Genomic DNA, 21,018 nt, shown 5'->3' with positions numbered 1-21,018 from the left:
AACGCATGGCAAATCCGCATGTCAAAAACGCGTGTTAAAATCCGCACGCGTTTTTACTGGCAAGGACATGCAGAAATGAAGCGGAAATTTTCCACTTCATTTCTGCATCGTGGGCACATAGCCTTATAATTAACTTTGACAACCCTTTGAAAGGGAACCTATCCTGTCTAGAAACATCATTTATCTATAGATATAGGGTTAATCTTCAGGTAAATAGCATTTATACCCCGTGTAGTCAGTTTACTGGAGCAGTGACAACAGGGCGAAAATGGAGTTATATTCTCCCTGCAGCCGTATGCTTCCAGTCATCGGGGCAATTACAATTATCGCTAACTACACAAACATCATGCTGTAATCACTCCCTGAAATATTGACAGCCTCTTCTCGACAAACTGTGTAGGTAAAGATTCATTCAGACATCTGTGCAAATCAGTCAGAACATACACCGCTAATACAAGGACTGACCGCAAGTCTCCCCACCCAAGCATGACAGCCTCATAGAAATACAAAGCTGTCATGCTCTGGTCAGGAGAGCTGCGGCCAGTCCGTGCATGGAGGTCTGATCTCAGACCAATTTGCACAGACGTCTGAATGAGCCTTTACAGTTCCCTAAATGCCAGTATGACTAAGAGCGAGCAGCAACAGCGAGAACAACTTTAGTTTTTCCCTGTAGGAACTGCTCTAATAAGTCTGACAGACAGGATTTATATGCCATTTACACGGACCCCCAAAGTTTCATTGAACCATTCACACAGTTTTAGGCTAAGGTCACACAAGCGTATTTATTAACTCTTTTGTGTGACATATCTTTCTGATTTAAGGGCATAAAAATTAAAATTTTGAAAATTGCAAAATTTTCACCAAATTTCCATTTTTTTCACAAATAAACGCAAGTGATATCGAAGAAATTTTACCACAATCATGAAGTACAATATGTCAGGAAAAAACAGTCTCAGAATCAGCGGGATCTGTTGAAGCGTTCCAGAGTAATTACCTCATAAAGTGACAGTGGTCAGAATTGTAAAAATTGGCCCGGTCATTAACGTGCAAACCACCTTGGGTTGTAAAGGGGTTAAAAAGGAAAAAAACAAAACAAAAAGAAAAAACCTTTTTCATTCAGAATTGGGTGATTTTTTTCTCACTTGTCATCAGTGTAGGATCAGTGTTTTTACTTAGTAGCTATTAATGATTTACAGGACCATTTATAAATTCCCATCTTACACAATTGCAATGTATCTGTAAAAAAAAATAAAAATTTTTTCTCTAGCAGCCATTGGATTTCTGAGTCACATTGCAGCATGCTACTATTTTTACTCACGCCGAATACAGCTGAGAAAAAAAAAAAATAGGCAGATCTGCATTGCCTCATTGAATAACATTGGTCCGAGTGCAATCCCTTATTTTATCAGATTGCACTTGTCCAATTTACACGATTGTGTGAGCAAGGCCTTAAATACAGATCCGTGCCTCTGGCCTGTGACTCTCAGAGCATGTCCTACGCTCATCCGTTTTATGAATTAGACTCGGCCATAATAATCTATGAGGATCTGTGTAAACAGATGAAACACAGACTTTACACTTTAGAGTCCCATCTGAGTTTCAGCCATTTTTACCTGATCCATTAAGAGTCAATAGATAAAAAAAAAAGTTCAGTCTACCTGCTTCAGCTGGAAGAAAAAAAACCACACACATGATGCAAACAGGATAACATTAAGTGGAGGAGAAATAAAAAATAATCGGTCAGGTTTTCTTAGGGAATCTCACACGGCAGTGTTGACACATTGGTTATGTTGCGGCTGAAAACCACACGAATTCCCTGAAGCTGCGATCTTTCCATAGTTCCCCTGCATAATCACTTAATTTTGCAAGGAAACAGCTGTCACCTGCAAGACCATATGGGGGATCAAATTCGGCAAAACCACAAGGTTTTACAGGTACAGTCTTGCAGGTGCCACAGCTGTTTCCTTGCAGGATAAAGTGATTGTAATGGGGGAATTGTGGGAAGACTGCGGGGGCACAGAATTGTTGTGGTTTTCGTGTGAACACCGCCTCAAAGGGTTATTTCCAAAATAATAAAGTTATCCCCTATCCACAGGCTCCAGAGAATGGGGCTTGACAACCTGGAAACCGGGATCTGCAGAGCCCATTCTGCGCATCGCCGCGCATGCTCGGCCTCCGCTCATCGCCGCGCATGCTCGGCCTCCGCTCATCGCCGCGCATGCTCGGCCTCCGCTCATCGCCGCGCATGCTCGGCCTCCGCTCATCGCCGCGCATGCTCGGCCTCCGCTCCCTTCACGGCCTGTGGGAAAGCCCAGCACAGCGGTCGGCCATCTCCAGGAGTCTCTTAGATGAATGTAGCAGAGGTCGAGCATGTCCACCTCTGCAGAGCCCAGGCCTTCAATGGAGAAAAGTCCAAGAGTCTCGGGATCACTAAGGGTCCCAGCAGTTGCACCCCCAGCACTCAGTAAGTTGTCCCCTAGCCTTTAGTTAGGGAGTAATTTATTTTAGGAATAACCCTTTAAAATTGCATGCACATGATAGCTGCATGGTTTTCGAAGGGATAAATGGGTTATTATGGGGCACAGGGTGGGCAGGAGAGAAAGGGGTTAAGTATTAGGGGACTAGGAGGAAGGGAGGCCGGCTACTGCCATGTACAGAGGACGGCAGTGTACTGGCGCTTACCATGCTGCTGCCCTCCCCTGCGTGCAGCCACTGCCTCTTCTCCCTCCACGTCCTGTAGGCAGAGCTGAGACTCAGGCTGTGAGAGGCCCCGCCCTCTTCTGCTGTACACGCCAGGCCCCGCCCCCTGTACAAATTGCCTATGGGAGACTACGGCGTCACCTTCAGCCAGCCTGGTCTACTGCACTGACGGCGTGGGGTGCACTACAGGTCCCAGCATGCCCGGACAATAGGAAATATTGCTGTTACAACCGTCACGGTGTGGGACATCCTGCCGGAACCAATATGGCTACATTAACAGCAACATATTCAGTGCAAGTCCAAAACAGGAAGTACCTTCTGTGCTTTCGTGTACAAATAGAGCTGTGAGAAACATAGTGCCCTAACTGAGGCCACCACAGTCACGATAGCTGGATACCTTGTCACAGGAGGACTCCAGCCTGCAGCCAGTGCGGCCACAGTGAGCTGACAGACTGCATTCAAGAGAGGAAGGCTGCTCAGGCGCTCCCCCTACAGGTTCCAGCATGCATGTCATACAGCAGCAGAGAGCTGAGGATCTCTGGACAGCATGTACTCTCAGGGCTCCTGTGCTGCTGCATGGCCACCTCTGTCCTGGATATACAAGTTCCTGGGAATACACAGATCAATTGGAGCCCCAGTCTTGTAAGGCTCTGTTCTGGATCTAACTTGACAGTGAAAAAAAAATTATATAGGTGTGTGTTGCGCTTTGAGTGTTTTTTGGACTTTTCATTTCCCAATAATCTTTGAGTATAATCACCCATTGCATTGCATCCAGTAATCTGCTTAAACGCACAGAACAATCCATTATTGATTGTTTTGTGCATATGGGAAATGCAGCTTGTCTAAGTAGGCTATTAAAAGGGTATTCTCGAGCTTGGATCATGGAATAACTTTCCCATCATCGGGGGGTTCCAGCAGTCAAACCACCAGCAATCGGGAGGTCGTCTTCTATCCCCTGATAAATGACAACTAGTGATGAGTGAACGTACTCGCCACTGCTCAGTACACACCCGAGCATCTCACTGCTCTAGATGCTCGGCGCTCTGCAAGTATTTCCTGGTTGCTCGGGTGGGAGCTTGGGTCCCTTCCCTGCATGTTTGGCGCTCTTTAGAGCGCCAACCAACATGCAGGGATTGTCTGCCACACACTGTAATGCCGCAGCCATGTTGGCCATCAACACGATGGAAGTTGCCAGTACAACTGTTGGGTCTTCCCGAGTCTGGTTGTTTTTTAAAGCCGATAACCCCAAAAAGGCCACCTGCCAGGCCAGCATCAGCAGGGGTAGCAAAACTAGCAGCCTGACCACCACCAGCATGATCAGGCACATGGCAGCAAATCTCCCGACTAAGTGGGCCTAACCTCAGGGTCCAGCAACAGTGTCTGCAGGTGACACCACTGCTTGTTCCGCTGTTGTGCGTGCACGCCAATCCCCTGTCCATGGCACATGCCAAGATGCCTCCCACCCTGCACCTGTCGTTGAACACTCTCAACTAGCACCATCAGCAAGCACGTCCTTGTCCCAGCGCAGCGTTCAGTTGTCCCTACCGCAAGCGCAAATATGCAGCTAACGCCCCACAGGCCACACTACTAAATTCACACATTTTGCGAATGCTTGCGCTTGAAATGTTGCTTTTTAGGCTCGTGGAGATGGAAGCTTTCCGCAACCTGATGGCAGCCGCCGTCCCTCGGTACTTGGTCCCCAGCCGCCACTATTTCTCCCGGTGTGCTGTCCCCCCATTACACAAGCACGTGTCCCACAACATTAGCCATGCCCTCAACAATGCAGTTACTGGGAAAGTCCACCTAACCACAGACATGTGGACAAGTGCTTGTGGGCAGGGACGGTACATCTCCCTGACAGCACACTGGGTTAACATAGTGGAAGCCGGGACCCAGTCGGACCTTGGGACAGAACACGCCCTCCCGACGCCGAGGATTGCGGGCCCTGGGTCAATCAGGGTTGCCCCCACATTCTACAGCTCCTGCACCTCCTCCTCCTCTTCAGCATCCATCTCCGAAATTACCACACCAGTCGCAAGCTGGACGCACTGCAGCACTGCCTCGGCCAAGCGGCAGCAGCCTGTGCTGAAGCTAATATGCTTAGGTGACAAACCACACAACGCTGAAAAGTTGTGGACAGCTCTGAAAGAGCAGGCAGATCTGTGGCTGACACCGCTGAACCTACAGACAGGCATGGTTGTGTGTGACAATGACCGGAACCTGGTGGCGGCTCTGAGGCGAGGCGAGCTCACACACGTGCCTGGCTCACACACTTGCCATGCCTGGCCCATGTGCTTAACTTTGTGGTTCAGCGGTTTCTCAAAACCTACCCGGATCTGTCAGATCTGCTTGTCAAAGTACGCTGCATGTGAGCCCATTTTAGAAAGTCAGCTACAACTTCCACCGCTCTTGCCGTGCTTCAGCAGTGTTTGCAGCTTCCGGCTCACCGACTGGTGTGTGATGTCCCCACACATTGGAACTCTACATTGCAGATGTTGGGAAGGATTTGTGAGCAGAAGAGGGAAGTTGTTGACTACCTGCGTCAACAAGGCCGTCGGTATTAAGATTAGACTCCACACATAAAACCTCAGGAGTGGACATGGATGTCTGACATCTGTACCATCCTCCAAAACTTTGAGGACTCCACCAAGATGGTGAGCGGCGATGACGCCTTAATTACCATCACCACCCGCATCTCTGTCTTCTGAAACGCTCTCTGCTCGCAATTAAAGAGGATGCATTGCAGGCGGAGCACGATGAGATGGAGCAAGGAACCATACAGGGTGATTACAAACAGCCCAGCCTCATGTCATCCCAACGTGGATTGAGTGACAAGAAGGAGGAGGAAGAACAGGAGCTAGTTTCCTGCGCTATAGACGGTACTGCCTGCACAACTGCCATACCATCTGTTCAGCGTGGATGGCCTGAGGACAGGGAGGAGGATGAGGAGGAGAACATGGTCAGTCGTCCTCTTGGTGAGGACACGGAAGTCTTGCCTCTTTGCAGCCTGGCACACATGGCTGAGTTTATGTTACGCTGCCTTTCCCATGACCCTCACGTTGTCCAAATTTTGGGTGACAGTCATTACTGGTTGGTGACACTTCTAGACCCACGCTACAGGGAGAACTTTATGTCTCTTATTCCTTTGCAGGACAGGCCTAATAAAATGGGGCAGTACGAGAAGGCCCTTGTTGCGGAATTAGTGAAAATTAGTGAAAAAATTCCCATCTGAAAACGCTGGCGGCAGAGGTCACAGTTTGTTGAACAACCAAGGAGTACAGGCGAGAGAGCCACAAATGCAATCCAGCAGAGGCAGGGGAACACTGTCAAAGTTCTGGGACAGTTTTATCAGACTCTCCCATCGCACAGGCCCTGAGGCGGGGGGTACTCTCACAAGGAGTGAAAGTTTGAGAAGATGGTGAGGGAGTACCTTGCCGACCATACCAACGTTCTCCGTGTTTCCTCTGTGCCTTATAATTATTGGGCATCCAAGCTGGACACGTGGCATGAACTGGCTCTCTACGCCTTGGACGTCCAGGCCTGCCCTGCCGCTAGCGTTTTGTCAGAGCGGATTTTTAGTGCCGCTGGTGGAATTATAACAGATAGGCGCATTCGCCTGTCAACTGAAAATGCTGACAGGCTGACTCTTATAAAAATGAACAAGGGCTGGATTGGGCCAGACTTCTCAACACCACCAAATGATAACAGCGTAACATAAACTCAAATACAGTGTCTTTTTTTTGGGAGGTCTAACTCTATTCCCATGCACCTCTGTCTTCACACCCAGACATGGGTATAAGCTTCCTGATTTTGTCTATTTGCTCTTGTCCTCCTCCGCATCCTCATCCTCCACCACCATATGTACCATATGAACATATCTACGTCTTTTGCAAAGGGCATTTGAGTGCCTCCAAATTTTTGGCAGCCGTTGCTTCACTGCATAGGCAAACACTATGGGAGACCCACTTCCTAATAATGGGAACATTGTTTTAGGAGGCTCTCTGACATCTACGTCTCTTGCAAGGGGCATTGGAGTGCCTCCAAATTTTTGGCAGCCCTTGCAGTCACTGCATACGCAATAACAGTATAGGAGATCCACTTGTTAATAATGGGAACAACAAAGCATAGCCGACTGCTGGCCCTTTAAGAATAGTAAGGGCCGCCTGATGGCCCTATAAAAATATCATAAATGAAACAAGATGTGTCTGATTATGTCACACACCACATGGCCAGGTGAATGCATTTGTCTTGGATGAAGGCAATGCAAAAGTGCAAAAACGCATCAAAAACGCTACGTGTGAACATAGCCCAAGGTGTGGAGGAACATTTTTTTATTTATTTTGCCTTATATACAAGTCATTACCCTGGAAAGGATGTTGTTTAACATATTTCCCAGGAAAATCCATTTTGGTTTCGTTTTTGCATGTTTTATTGTGAGTCCGTAAAAATGGCGTAATACCTCTGACAACGTTGTTGACAGCAGTGACCTGGGAGTCAGAAATGCTTCCAGGGGTCTTCACCATGCTGTTCCCATATCATTTGAGCACTGTTCCCGTCGATTTGGGCAATTTTTAGGCCCTTTGCAGACTTTTGGGGGAGCCACCGGAAAAAATGCTCGAATTTCCCATAGACTTACATTGGGCTCGTTACTCTCACCAAGCACTCGAGCATTCCAATTTGCTCGACCTGAGCATCGAGCACCCGAGCATTTTAGTGCTTGCTCATCACTAATGACAACCAATCAGCAAATATAGCTGTTTATCAGTAGTTTAACGCCGGATAATATAAACCCATCCGTCGTATAGTGGGTACTGCGGTCAGTTAGAGGACACCTTATAACCAAGGCTGTGGAGTCAGAGTCGGTATAAAATGGTCTGACTCCGACTCCTAAAATATGTAATAAATTTGGTACAGTAGTTCAATGCAGTTTGTGGGGAATATTTTTTCATAAGAATTTGGGAAAGTTATGAAATGTCCTATAAATGTCTGTCCTATTCTTAATCTAAGGGTCTAGACTTTTAGCTGAGATCAATCTGTGCTACAGTAAATTTATCACTTAAACATGAGCCATGTATAAGGGAGTCGGAGGTTTGGCTTACCGACTACACAGCCCTGCTTATAACGGTGGTGCTTCAAGTGATCACAGCATGTACAATACCTCCAGTACAGAAAAGATTAGGACCACTACACTAGGTCAGAGTGATACATACAAGATGAAAGGGTGCACGGTGATGTGATGACCTAGTACATCCCACCAAATTAATACATGCAATAGGAGTGTGAAGATCTGAGTTTTGGGGTTTTTAAAAATCACCTAAGCAGGTTAACGATGCAACAATATTTTATTCCTTACATCCAAGGTAATATAACTGTTCCAGGTAAAAGTCCAAAATACAATTACTCAGTCCACAATACTCCATATGACAGATAAAACGATGGAAGCATAGGTATCTAGTAGCACATTCTTTTAAGAAAGTTTAAATCCCAATGACATATATCCCAACTATAGCACGTTTATCCAGCCCAGTCGGTACCGATCTCCATATCCCATCGATCCATCCATGGTCCAGGACCTCAGTCTTGATCCTATTCCACACAACTCTCTGAGTAAAATATGTGGCTTCTCTTTTCTTCCTTCCTGGGATCAGCCCCCTCCCCCTTAGACATTTGCTTTTAGCTGTTAGGCTATCTGCCCACGATGCAGAAATGCTGCATATATTTTATGCTTCTCCCTGGCAGGAGAAACGCATGCATTTTTTACATGTTTTTTTCCCGCCAGGTAGAAGCGTTTGTCAAGCGTCTTTGCATGCATTTCTGCATGCGGGATATCAAGTGCTTTTCCAAGCGATTTTAGCATCACTTGGAAAAGTGCTTGACAACTTGTTCACACTATATAAATCCATGCAACTGGCATGGATTTATAGTAGTGTGACCAAGTTAGTTAAAAAAAAAGAATAAGAATGGTAAATAAAAAAATAAAGTTTATACTCACCTTCCGATGTCCTCCCGGTGTTATCTCCGCTGCGTCCGGTGTGTTGGGCGGCTCGCGCTGTTGTGAGGGACCTGCGGTGACGTCATTGATTCATGTGATGGGTCACATGACTCAGTGACGTCATGGCAGGTCCTTCACAACAGCGCGAGCATTGCAATAGACTGGACGGAGCGGACAAAACACCGGGAGGACATCGGAAGCTGAGTATAAACTTTATTTTTTATTTTAAATTCTTTTTTTTACAGTTTCTATGGTACCCAGGTCTGGAGGAGAGTCTCCTCTCCTCCAGACTTGGGTACCATCCGCACATAGAAACGCATAATATCCGTGTGTACAAGTGTACTGACACGGATATTATGCGTTTCAATGCAAGTCAATGGCGGCGATTACGCTGCGTGTCCGCAAAATTAATGGACATGCTGTGGATTTTTGAGCAGCATAAATGCTTGGAAAACGCATAGTGGGCACACAACCTTAGAATGAAAAATCTTTCAGATGCCCATCACTGGTGATCCCTGTGGTGATGACCCTCTCAGAGAACAATGGTTTAAGGCTCCTGAGATATGGTCATTGAATGGAAGTATTGTTTTCTGAAGCTGAACTGATGAGCAAACAAATCACTAATGAGATTAATGGAATGCTGGACACTTTACAAGTGAATCTAGTGCACATACTGATGAGCAAGCAGAACTATATAAAACATAACAAGTAAATCATTAATGAAACATAATATCGACGGAACCAGTGCTCCGTGATGGAAAAGTCTCAGTCTTTAGTAAGTGGGCAGCCCCTCACAAGGAGCTAGACTGTAACTATACTTCCCAATGATCCCATATCCAGTTGGACATTCCCAGGAGGTTGACACACCGATCCAGCATTTTTTAAGTTTCTAAGTTCCCTGCACTGCATATTTTCCGCCGTCTTCATTTGTTATCAGTGCCACTCCGGTTGGTCTTTTGCAAGTTGTGACCTGCTAGATCGCTCCAGTGTTTGAGCGCTGGGTCAACCGGAAGTTGCAAGTCTATGAGAGCCAGAACAAGGCTCTCATAGACTTTCATTGAGAGATTGTGACCGTTAGGCGTCTATCAGAGATATCAGTGTCCGTGTGTGCCGCCCGCATGCCACATCAGGATCACACGTACCGGCACCTGGGAATCAGCTGTACAGTTAGCGCTGTTCCCATGCTCTGGGTGCTGAAGCAATCACTTATCATTCTCCCCTGCTGGTGCTGCGATCAGCGCAAGCAAGGGACAATGTTGAGAGTAGTATACTGCTCCCGCTGTGTCCTGGTGTAAAAGAATACAATATAAAAATCCTTATACTCACCTGTCCGAAGATGTCCCTTGCTGTAATCCATCTGACCGCTCACGCCAGGGGAATGACTCACTCCAGCGAGTGGTGTCCTGTCACTCACTGAGCTCAACACAGAGCAGAGGCCCGTTCGGCATGAGAAAATAATCGCTGATCTGAGCTGCCCTGTAGAATAACATTGGGCCGAGTGCTATGCGATGTTTTATCACATAGCACTCTGCCTAGTTATGCGGTAGTGTGACTCTGGCCTTCCAGACAGTCAGAAGCTGCAGCCACAAGATGGTGGATCGGGAGCGGAGCCAGGAAGAGCAGCAGATGGTGGTTGGTGAGTATATTACTAGGATCAGGGAACTTACATTAGTAACAAATAATTTTTATTAAACAAACATATAAAACATTTTAAGAACCATAGGGTACAGACCAAAAACAGCCAAATAAGACTGACATGGAAATTCTCTAAGACCCAACTATGTGTGAGAGTATGCAGAATAAATGGGAGCGAAGTTTAAGATCTGCCAATAAACAATAGTCACCACTTTGCCCTCACTCAGATAATGCAATTGGACGAAGAATATTGTCCAAATAAAGCATAAAGTAATTACAAGTACTTAATGCAAAATCCCATGTAAGCTGAACAATAATAGCCAGTGGAAAAAAGTGCAAAGACCAATATACTCATAAATCACATATATCACAATCAAATATGCTTTATTTGGACAATATTCTTTGTCCAATTGCATTATCTAAGTGAGGGCAAAATAGTGACTATTGTTTATTGGCAGTTCTTAAACTTCGCTCGCATTTATTCTGCATATTCTCACACATAGTTGGGTCTTGGAGAGTTTCCATGTCAGCCTTATTTGTTTTTGGTCTGTACCTTATGGTTCTTAAAATGTTTTTATATGTTTTGGTTTGTTACATGTTTAATACAAATTATTTGTTTTTATTTCGGTGATCCCTGTATATGCATACCTCTTTTCTCTTGTGATATTTATTTGTTATGCATTAGGTTAGATCCCGATTAGATTTTGGTGGTGCCTACTACTTTAAATATTTCATCGGCACTTACATTAGTGGCACTGCTCCAGCACTAAAAGAGAAACAAACGCTGGACTGGTGCATCAACGCACATCATTTACGATACGTCCAAAAATTCACATAAGCATTGGATGACAATAAGAGATAAATTACTGATCTGATAGCATCTCAAAGCAAGCAGCTTGCTTCCGTCTGTAATGTCATAGCTCTTCAATGCAGTGGAAATTGAGGCGCAGTATTGGCTCCAACCTCTGCCCCCAATAGCCTCCGATTTGTAGTTTTGGTAGTAGCTGTAGAGTCACAGGTTGGAGACCACGTTGAGACCACGTTGAACAGGCTGCACTGGTTTCTCAGTACATCACCAGGACAAACAGCAGTTATATATACTGGTCCTATAAATGATCACAGCCATCATCTAAAGAGAATATAGTAACCTGGATTATTCTAATATATTCAAGATTGCACAGAATATGTTCATTTATCCAGTTCAGTGGATCTATGATAACTTCAAATGTGACTTCACTAGCATGTTAGTTTTATTCCATGAGATACCGAGAGCCCCCAGTGTGTGCGGCAAAAGGTTCACTGGCTAAATGGTAAACAGGTAATTTGCACCGACCATTCGGCGGATCTCGACACCTGTCTTCTTGGCAGTTTTGAAAATCTGTCAACATTTTCCCACTAAGGATTTTGTTGCTTAGCAACATCCCTACGTGCTATGACCTTCTGCCCTGCCTGTCAGCCCTAGAAATCATTCCCAAGTCTAACGCCAAATTTAATGAGTCAGTCAAAAGCCTGTTTCCCCTCTTAGGAATCCTGACATTTGTATTAATATTTGTCAGAAAGAAGGAAGATAGGGGTTATATTTTACTCAGAGAAAAATGAAAGCTAAGGATTATCAATTCTTCCTTGTATTACCTGGATGGCCCTTCATCTAAATGGCTGCCATGTACAACTACATTGCTCCTGCAGAAGCCATTGAGGAGGAAACGTCTCAGCAGAATTAGCTGTTTGCGCCAGGAGCTTTGAAGAGACAACCCATTTTAATCAGACACAATAGGAAAAAAAAGCAGCCTGGCTCTGCTACATCTAGTGAAACTACAGGTCTCAGGTAACCCACATGCTTGTGGACCCACCGCCTTCTTATTAGTGGTGCGATGATAATACGTAATTCACATTGATAAAATGAGTAGAAAAAACATGGTAATCTCCAAGAATGATCAAAACTAGCAATTATATCCATCAGCGGCGTAAAAAATGATAAGGAGCCTTCGCCGTTTCGCATAATGCAATGCCTCATCAGAGGCACGGTGTTATATCAATGTGGACAACCCATCCAATGCCAAAGATGATCCAGTGTTCAATAAGCTCTCTTCACATGTCCTTATTATATGGTTCGTAATGGGGTCGCAGTACGTGTGACCACAGGTTTCCAGCCCCGAATAGGCCAGTAATCAAGCACTGACATTTAATATAGTTGATCTGCACTTGTTACTGGCCTGATATAAGCCTGTGTGAATGGGACAAAATTCAGCTTAGCTATTGGAGTAATGGCCAGTAGTTCAAAAGGCTAAGGCCATTTGCACACATTGAATATTTGGTGAGGTTTTTACCTCAGTATTTGTAAGCCAAAACCAGGAGTGGGTGATAAATCCAGAAGTGGTGACGTGTTTCTATTATACTTTTTGTCTGACTGTTCCACTCCTGGTTTTGACTTACATGTACTGGAGGTTAAAAAAAACCTCACAAAATACTTGTGTGCACGTGGTCTTAGGGAAGAGTCACATGACCCTATAACTCGAACGAGGATCATAATGCAATGCTCAGACTAGCCGGCGGCTCTCCCGACCCGAGGGTGATAGCTGCATGCTGTCACGCTTGGGTCACAAGAGCTGCCAGCCAATGTGAGCACTGCGTTGCGTTCCTTATCAGAGTTATACAGCTGTCTGACTTTTCTGTGACATGCAGAAGTAATGCGGTTGCAGAGTGTGACATGCAGAAGTAGTGCTGTTGCAGAGTGTGATATGCAGAAGTAGTGCTGTTGCTTTAAAAGCATTCAGCAACTCTTAGAAGTCACACAAGCACAGGAAACAGGAAGTGTTGTGCTCCAGAAGCATCCAGCAACTTGACGGGTTAACACAGTCACAGAAGAAGGGGAGTGTTTTAGCAGAGCCCCAGGGGGATTGTGGGGAAGGTGTTTACTGTCTGGCCGGACCCGAAGAGAAAGGTGGCTTATGATCTGTATCTCACAGAAGGCAAGGGAACATAATTTAGGTCAGGAGGGAAGCTAATCAAAGGTCAGTTAGACTCCCTGATCTAACAGTGTGGAGTATTATCGGCCAGGAAGATAAGGACTGGAAGGAAACCTGTCATAGAGATCATCTTCCTCATCACACCGTTCCTCCCTCCATCTCCATTCAGGATAAAGAATGCCTTGTACTATTGAGTCCTTGTGAAGGAAAAGCCTGTGGTTGTGTATTCATTAAATCTGTGCATTCATTAAAACTGTGCTGTACTGTGCTATCGGATAATAGATTGTGTACTGCTGTGCTGCAAAGGAGACTGTACTGTTATTACTAGAGCCTGTTGCTCAAAGAGACATTTGCATTGCACTGGCTGTGCCTCATTAAATGTTACTGTTCTACCGTTTATGAAGACTCTTGTCAGATGTGTCTGGCTAGCAACTGAATCTATCATGTGCCTGAGAGAAGCTGCAACCTATGGTCGCCCTGAGTAATGGTTCCCCCAGGATTCCAACGAATTCATGTAACCGGTCTCGCCCCTTTCTGAACTTAGGCAGCGTGCGTGTAACATTTCCCTAAGGACTCTTTCACACGTCAGTATTTCCAGTACGTGTGGATACTGTCACCATAAGTACCGGAGACACTGACACACATAGACCCAGTCAAATGAATGGGTCTGCGCACATGTCAGTGTGTTTACACGGACCATGTGTCCGTGTGCTCCACACGCTGACATGTCCGTTTTTGGATGACAGCACGGATCACATGGACCCATTCAAATCAGTGGGTCCGTGTAAACATGAACCGCACACGGATGCCATCCGTGTGACACATACCGGCGCTCGGGAATCAGCGGTACAGTTGACGCTGTTCCCAAGCGCCGGGTGCTGAACGCTGCCCTCATCATAGTCCCCTACCGTCTGAGCGCAGCTCCGGGGCCCGCTTGCTGTAGCACGTCATTCTTCCCGGCTCCTCTGCTGAGCGGTCACATGGATTACAGCGGGGGACACTTAGCACAGGTGAGTATATGGATTTTTTTTTATTTTCTTATTTTTCCAGGTGGAGACACTGGGAGCAGACACTACTCTCATCATTATCCCCTGCTGGTGCTGATCGCAGTGCCTGCAGGGGACTATGATGAGGGCAGCGTTCAGCACCCGGCGCTTGGGAATAGCGCCAACTGTACATTGATTCCCAAACGCCGGTACGTGTGCTCCTGATGCGGCACACATATGCCACACAGGTGCACACAGACATCTCAGGTACGGGTTTTTCCGGTACTGGAAATATCTGGACATGTGAAACCGGCCTCAGACTGATTGCCCACAATGAGTTTTTTGGTGAGTTTTTGACACTGCGTATTTTCGCTGCATCAAAAACGCAGCGTCTCACAGTTCCAGCAGATTGGATGGGGTTTATAGAAATCTCATGTCCACTGTGCTTTTTTACTCAGCGTAAACTGACCTGCTGTGCTCATTTCAAATCCACAACATGTCTATCTCTCTTGCTGGTACGCTGAATTTTATGTGCAGATTTTCCCTATAGAGTTGCTTTTGATGCGGAAAATCTACAGGTAAAAACACACATGCATTTTTAAAGAGTTTCCATGTTTCCAACGCATCATGAGCACATATAATCCATACACGACTGTACCAATAAAGTGGTCAAAACCAAATACCAGGAAGTATCAAAAATGAAGCAGCTTTGTTTAACCCCTTTACAGCCCATGACGTATTAATACGCGTCAGTGCCCTGGGCTTTAAGAGCCTGACCCGTATTAGTACGTCATCACAATCGCGCGCGCACACAGGCTGTGCGGGCGCGATCGCCGCCGGGTGTCAGCTGATTGTCACAGCTGACACCCGGTACTATGTGCAGGGAGCGGTCCCGCACCGCTCTCGGCACATTAACCCCTGCAATGCTGCGATCGAAGTCGATCGCAGCATTGCGGAGGCAAGGGGAGGTGATCGCAATACTCACCTCCTCTTCCGGCCTCCAGCGCTGTCTGCCGCGGCTTCCCGGGTGTTGCCATGACGACCCGATGTCGTCATGACAACATCCGGGTCACCAGGCTGCAGGAACATTGTTTGGTCATGCACAGTGCACGACCACACAATGTTCTCACTGTGCAGCGCTGACTGCCTGCATGGCACAGGGATGGTGCTCCATCCCTATGCTGTGCTGGCGATCAGAATAAAAAAAGTTAAAGTCCCAGAGTGGGACAAATTAAAAGAGTGTAAAAACTCTCAGAAAGTGAAAAAATAAAATAAAAATTGAAAAATATTTAACAAAAAATAAAAAAAATAATCCACCAAAAATGAAAATATAATGTACCCATCAATAAATATTATTATGAAAAAAAAGCAAACAAACAATAAAAGTAAACATATTTGGTATCGCCACGTCCGGAACGACCTGACCTATAAAACTGTCCCACTAGTTAACCCCTTCAGTGAACACGGTAAAAAAAAAAACAAAGCAAAAAACAATGCTTTATCATCATACCGCCAAACAAAAAATGGAATAACACGCGATCAAAAAGACGAATATAAATAAAAATGTTACCGCTGAAAACGTCATCTTGTCCCGCAAAAAACAAGCCACCATACAGCTCCATCATGCGAAAAATCAAAAAGTTATAGCTCTCAGAATAAAGCAATGCAAAAAAATAATTTTTTTTATAAAATAGCTTTTATTGTGTAAAAGCGCCAAAACATAGAAAAGCAATATAAATGTGGTACCGCTGTAAACGCACTGACCCAAAGAATAAAGCTACCTTATCAATTTTACCACATGCGGAACAGAATAAAGAAAAAAAAAAAAAACAATTCCTGAATTGTTGGTTTTTGTTTATTCTGCCTCCCAAAAATCGGAATAGAAAGCGATCAAAAAACGTCACGTTCCTGAAAATGGCACCAATAAAAACGTCAACTCATCCCGCAAAAAACAAGCCATCACATGACTGTCTGCCAAAATCTGGAAAAATTATAGCTCTCAAAATATGGCGATGCAAAAACTAGATTTTACAAAAAATGCGTCTTTTAGTGTGTGACAGCTGTCAATCATAAAAACCCGATATGATTCTGGTATCACTGTAATCGCACCGACCCGAAGAATAAAGTCGTCTAATCACTTATACCACACGAGGAACGGCGTAAAAAATAAACTCTCGGGTTAGGGTTGTGCTAGGGTTAGGGTTAGGGTTGGGGTTAGGGTTGGGCTAGGGTTAGGGTTAGGGTTAGTGTTGTGCTAGGGTTAGGGTTGTGCTAGGGTTAGGGCTGGGGTTAGGGTTAGGGTTGGGGTTGTGATTTTTTTCAAAAGTAAGAAAAAAAGATGACGATATGGCGACTAGTGTTGAGCACAAGTGCTCGCTACTTGAGTTTGCATCGGGTGCTCTGGTATGCATTGAGTATCGTGGGTATTTGAGTGACATGCTCGAGTCTCCGCCCCATATGCTTCGCGGACAAAAAAACTTTGCGGGGATTGCCTGACATGCACGAGCGATCCCCGCATGTTTTAACCGTGAAACATGCGGGGCAGAGACTCGAGCATGTCACTCGAGCACACGCAGTACCCGATGCAAACTCAAGTAGCGAGCACTTGCGCTCAAGACTAATGACAACTTATTCAATATGATGACCTAATGTTATCAAATTCTGTGTCGTACCTCTGGGTTCAAAATGTTCACTATACCACTTAATAAAATCCTTGAGGGGTATAGTTTCCAAAATGGGGTCACTTGTGGGGGAGCTCCACTGTTTAGGCACATCAGGGGCTCTCCAAACGCGACATGGTGTCCGCTAACAAGTTGAATGGAAAATCGCCTCAAATTGTTAGCGGATGCCATGTTGCGTTTGGAGAGCCCCTGTGTGCCTAAACATTGGAGCTCCCCCACAAGTGACCCCATTTTGGAAACTAGACCCCCTAAGGCACCTATCTAGATGCATAGTGAGCACTTGGAACCCCCAGGTGCTTCACAAATTGATTCGTAAAAATTAAAAAGTGTTTTTTTTTCCACTTTTTCATTTTTACGAATCAATTTGTGAACCACCTGGGGGTTCCAAGTGCTCACTATGCATCAGATAGGTGCCCTGGGTGGTCTAGTTTCCAAAATGGGGTCACTTATGGGGGAGCTCCAATGTTTAGGCGCACAGGGGCTCTCCAAACGCGACATTGTTCCAATTTGTTAGCGGACACCATGTTGCGTTTGGAGAGCCCCTGTGTGCCTAAACATTGGAGCTCCCCCACAAGTGACCCCATTTTGGAAACTAGACCCCCAAGGCACCTATCTAGATGCATAGTGAGCACTTGGATCCCCCAGGTGCTTCACAAATTAATCCGTAAAAATAAAACAGTGTTTTTTTTCACTTTTTCATTTTTACGAATGAATTTGTGAAGCACCTGGGGGTTCCAAGTGCTCACTATGCATCTAGATAGGTGCCTTGGGGGGTCTAGTTTCCAAAATGGGGTCACTTGTGGGGGAGCTCCAATGTTTAGGCACACAGGGGCTCTCCAAATGCAACATCGTGTCCGCTAACAATTTGAGCCGATTTTCCATTCAATTTGTTAGCGGACACCATGTTGCATTTGGAGAGCCCCTGTGTGCCTAAACATTGGAGCTCCCCCACAAGTGACCCCATTTTGGAAACTAGACCCCCCAAGGCACCTATCTAGATGCATAGTGAGCACTTGGAACCCCCAGGTGCTTCACAAATTCATTTGTAAAAATGAAAAAGTGTTTTTTTTTTCACTTTTTCATTTTTACGAATCAATTTGTGAAGCACCTGGGGGTTCCAAGTGCTCACTATGCATCTAGATAGGTGCCTTGGGGGGTCTAGTTTCCAAAATGGGGTCACTTGTGGGGGAGTTCCAATGTTTAGGCATACAGGGGCTCTCCAAACACAACATGGTGTCCGCTAACAATTTAAGCCGATTTTCCATTCAATTTGTTAGCGGACACCATGTTGCGTTTGGAGAGCCCTTGTGTGCCTAAACATTGGAGCTCCCCCACAAGTGATCACATTTTGGAAACTAGACCCCCCAAGGCACCTATCTAGATGCATAGTGAGCACTTGCAAGCCCCAGGTGCTTCACAAATTGATTCGCAAAAATGAAAAAGTGGAAAAAAAATACTTTTTAATTTTTACGAATCAATTTGTGAAGCAAGTGCTCACTATGCATCTAGATAGGTGCCTTGGGGGTCTATTTTCCAAAATGGGGTCACTTGTGGGGGGTTTCCACTGTTTAGGCACATCAGGGGCTCTCCAAACGCAACATGGCGTCCGCTAATTATTCAAGCAAATTTTACAATCAAAAAGTCAAATGTTGCTCCTTCCCTTCCGAGCCCTGCCGTGCGCCCAAACAGTGGTTTTTCCCCACATATGGGGTATATGCGTGCCCAGGGTAAATTGCACAACAAATTTTGGGGTCCATTTTTTCTTGTTACCCCTGTGGAAATAAAAAAAAATGGGTCTAAAGTAACATTTTTGTGAAAAAAGTTAAATGTTCATTTTTTTCTTCCACATTCCAAAAATTCCTGTGAAGCACCTGAAGGGTTAATAAAGTTCTTGAATGTGGTTTTGAGCACCTTGAGGGGTGCAGTTTTTAGAATGGTGTCACTTTTGGGTATTTTCTGTCATAAAGACCTCTCAAAGTGACTTCAAATGTGATGTGGTCCCTAAAAAAATGGTTTTGTAAATTTTGTTGGAAAAATGAGAAATCGCTGGTCAACTTTTAACCCTTATAGCTCCCTAACAAAAAAAAATTTGGTTCCAAAATTGTGCTGATGTAAAGTACACATGTGGGAAAGGTTATTTATTAACTATTTTGTGTGACACATCTCTCTGATTTAGGGGCATAAAAATTCAAATTTTGAAAATTGCAAAATTTTCAAAATTTTTGCCAAATTTCCGTTTTTTTCACAAATAAACGCAAATTTTACCACAATCATGAAGTACAATATGTCACGAAAAAACAGTCTCAGAATCAGGGGGATCCGTTGAAGCGTTCCAGAGTACTTACCTCATAAAGTGACAGTGGTCAGAATTGTAAAAATTGGCCTGGTCATTAACGTGCAATCCACCCTTGGGGGTAAAGGGGTTAAAGCATGACAACAAGAGACAAACTCCACAGCATCACAAACGCTATAAAAACAAATGTAGCAGCAAATGCTGCTTTTTTTGTGCAGATTATTAAACATGTATTGTAGACATTGTAGACAAATGACACAAAGTTAGTTTTACTCACCAAACCGCATGGCTGCATATTTTGCACTCTCATTGTTTTCATATGCTGCAGATCTTAAAAAAATGCTGCAGTTTTCCAATTCAGTCAAGAAACAAACAAAAAAATAAGTGTGTGCATGAGATTTCTGAAACCTCAGCTTTTGCTGGTGCTGTAAAAAGCAGCTCTTAATTTGCATAAAAAATGCTGGAAAAAAAACTGCTGCAGAAACGAAACGTGTAAACACAGCTTAATGAATCGTCTTTACTATAACAATGTAAGTTAATACATTCCATTAAAATTACACAGTTTAAAGGAATAGTCTTAAAATAAATAATTGGATCATATGACATGTTAGGGTTGGCACTGTTTCTGGAAATTATTGGCTGTATTTTATTGCAGGAAACCACCATTCAAGTAGTTTTATACCAATCAGAGAACTAAACATCTTATGACCCCATATGTATTCACACTTCTTGAATATGTTGGCCTCATAGAACCCCAGCGACAGTACGGTATATATGTGGAGGACTGTTGGCTGACTTACAGTATCCAGGATCCTGTATTCTACAACACTGATGTTTTAGCCTTGAAATATACATCTTATATAACAATCTACACACCGCTGTAATAAGAACCAACAATTGTCAATGCAAAATGTCATAAGCACGAAAATCCCTTAAAGTACCGAGTATGGCACATACATCAACCTCAACCCTGGCACAAGACTTACATCATTTTCTGACCACATGTCATCATCATCGCTTGAAAAGTCCGCAGCTTCCTCATCTTTAGGGAGAATGTGCTTGAGGTAGAGCTGCAGATAGACTGCTTTTCTCTGATCACCCTGGGGCAGAGGGACATTATGTGAAATTAACAGATTTTTCAATTGGTCTTTGGAGTACTGAGATAGATTGCCTGTATGGGTCGGCATGGCTGCCAATGGTCAGAATGAACATACAGCGAAATGTCAGACAGCTGCTAGATGTGTAACGTACACTGCCTGCTGGCAGCCCAGCTTTATTTAAGGAAACATTAATGCTTGGTGAGGGAAGGGGTGGGGGGTCTCAGCTGCATCTGCATATAAGAAAGCTTCAATTCTGGACACATTACTTAGAACCCAGAAAATACACTTTCCTTCTTGTTGGTAATCGACAATAAATATTAAAGTTCATAGGGTAAATATGCTTGTAACTGTGTGCTGGTGCAAGCACTGGGGAAACCGTCCAATATCGATGGTCTAACCTTCAGGCTAAGTTCAGACTGGTGCTGAATTTTGTGAACGTGACTGGCTCCATGTGCAGTTCTGTGTGTTTGGCCGCAAAACAGACATGTGCTGGAGTTACCTACTATTTATGTGCATTATAAGCAAATACCCTTTAGTAAATAAACAGCAATAGTGCATGAAAATAATATAGGGTGCTTCTTTAACATAATTTTGATTAAAAAAATTGTAAAGCTATCCCACCACAACACGGTGACACGGTGATTCAGGATGGTCCTATCCTCTAA

General features: G+C 44.6%; 1 protein-coding gene across 8 annotated transcripts in view; it reads right to left on the bottom strand.

Annotated features, from left to right (window-relative positions):
* The window catches only part of LEMD1 (LEM domain containing 1), an 81,116-nt gene extending 60,633 nt beyond the window's left edge, over window positions 1-20,483 (bottom strand). For 3 of the 8 annotated variants that reach the window (XM_073666975.1, XM_073666976.1, XM_073666977.1), the window contains exon 1: window positions 20,240-20,483. In XM_073666975.1, the coding sequence (XP_073523076.1) occupies window positions 20,240-20,440 (201 nt within the window). In that variant the 5' untranslated portion in view covers window positions 20,441-20,483. Of the gene's footprint in view, window positions 1-2,682; window positions 2,994-3,015; window positions 3,209-20,239 lie in introns of those variants that run through there. The other 5 variants (XM_073666979.1, XM_073666982.1, XM_073666978.1 and 2 more) reach the window with 5 other exon arrangements.
* Between the last annotated feature and the right edge of the window lie 535 nt (window positions 20,484-21,018).

The sequence above is a fragment of the Phyllobates terribilis genome, unplaced genomic scaffold (assembly GCF_046119375.1).
Source record: "Phyllobates terribilis strain yellow unplaced genomic scaffold, ASM4611937v1 Scaffold_2__4_contigs__length_985480577, whole genome shotgun sequence".
Classification (NCBI taxonomy): Eukaryota; Metazoa; Chordata; class Amphibia; order Anura; family Dendrobatidae; genus Phyllobates; species Phyllobates terribilis.
This window is presented reverse-complemented; position numbering and strand designations above follow the sequence as displayed.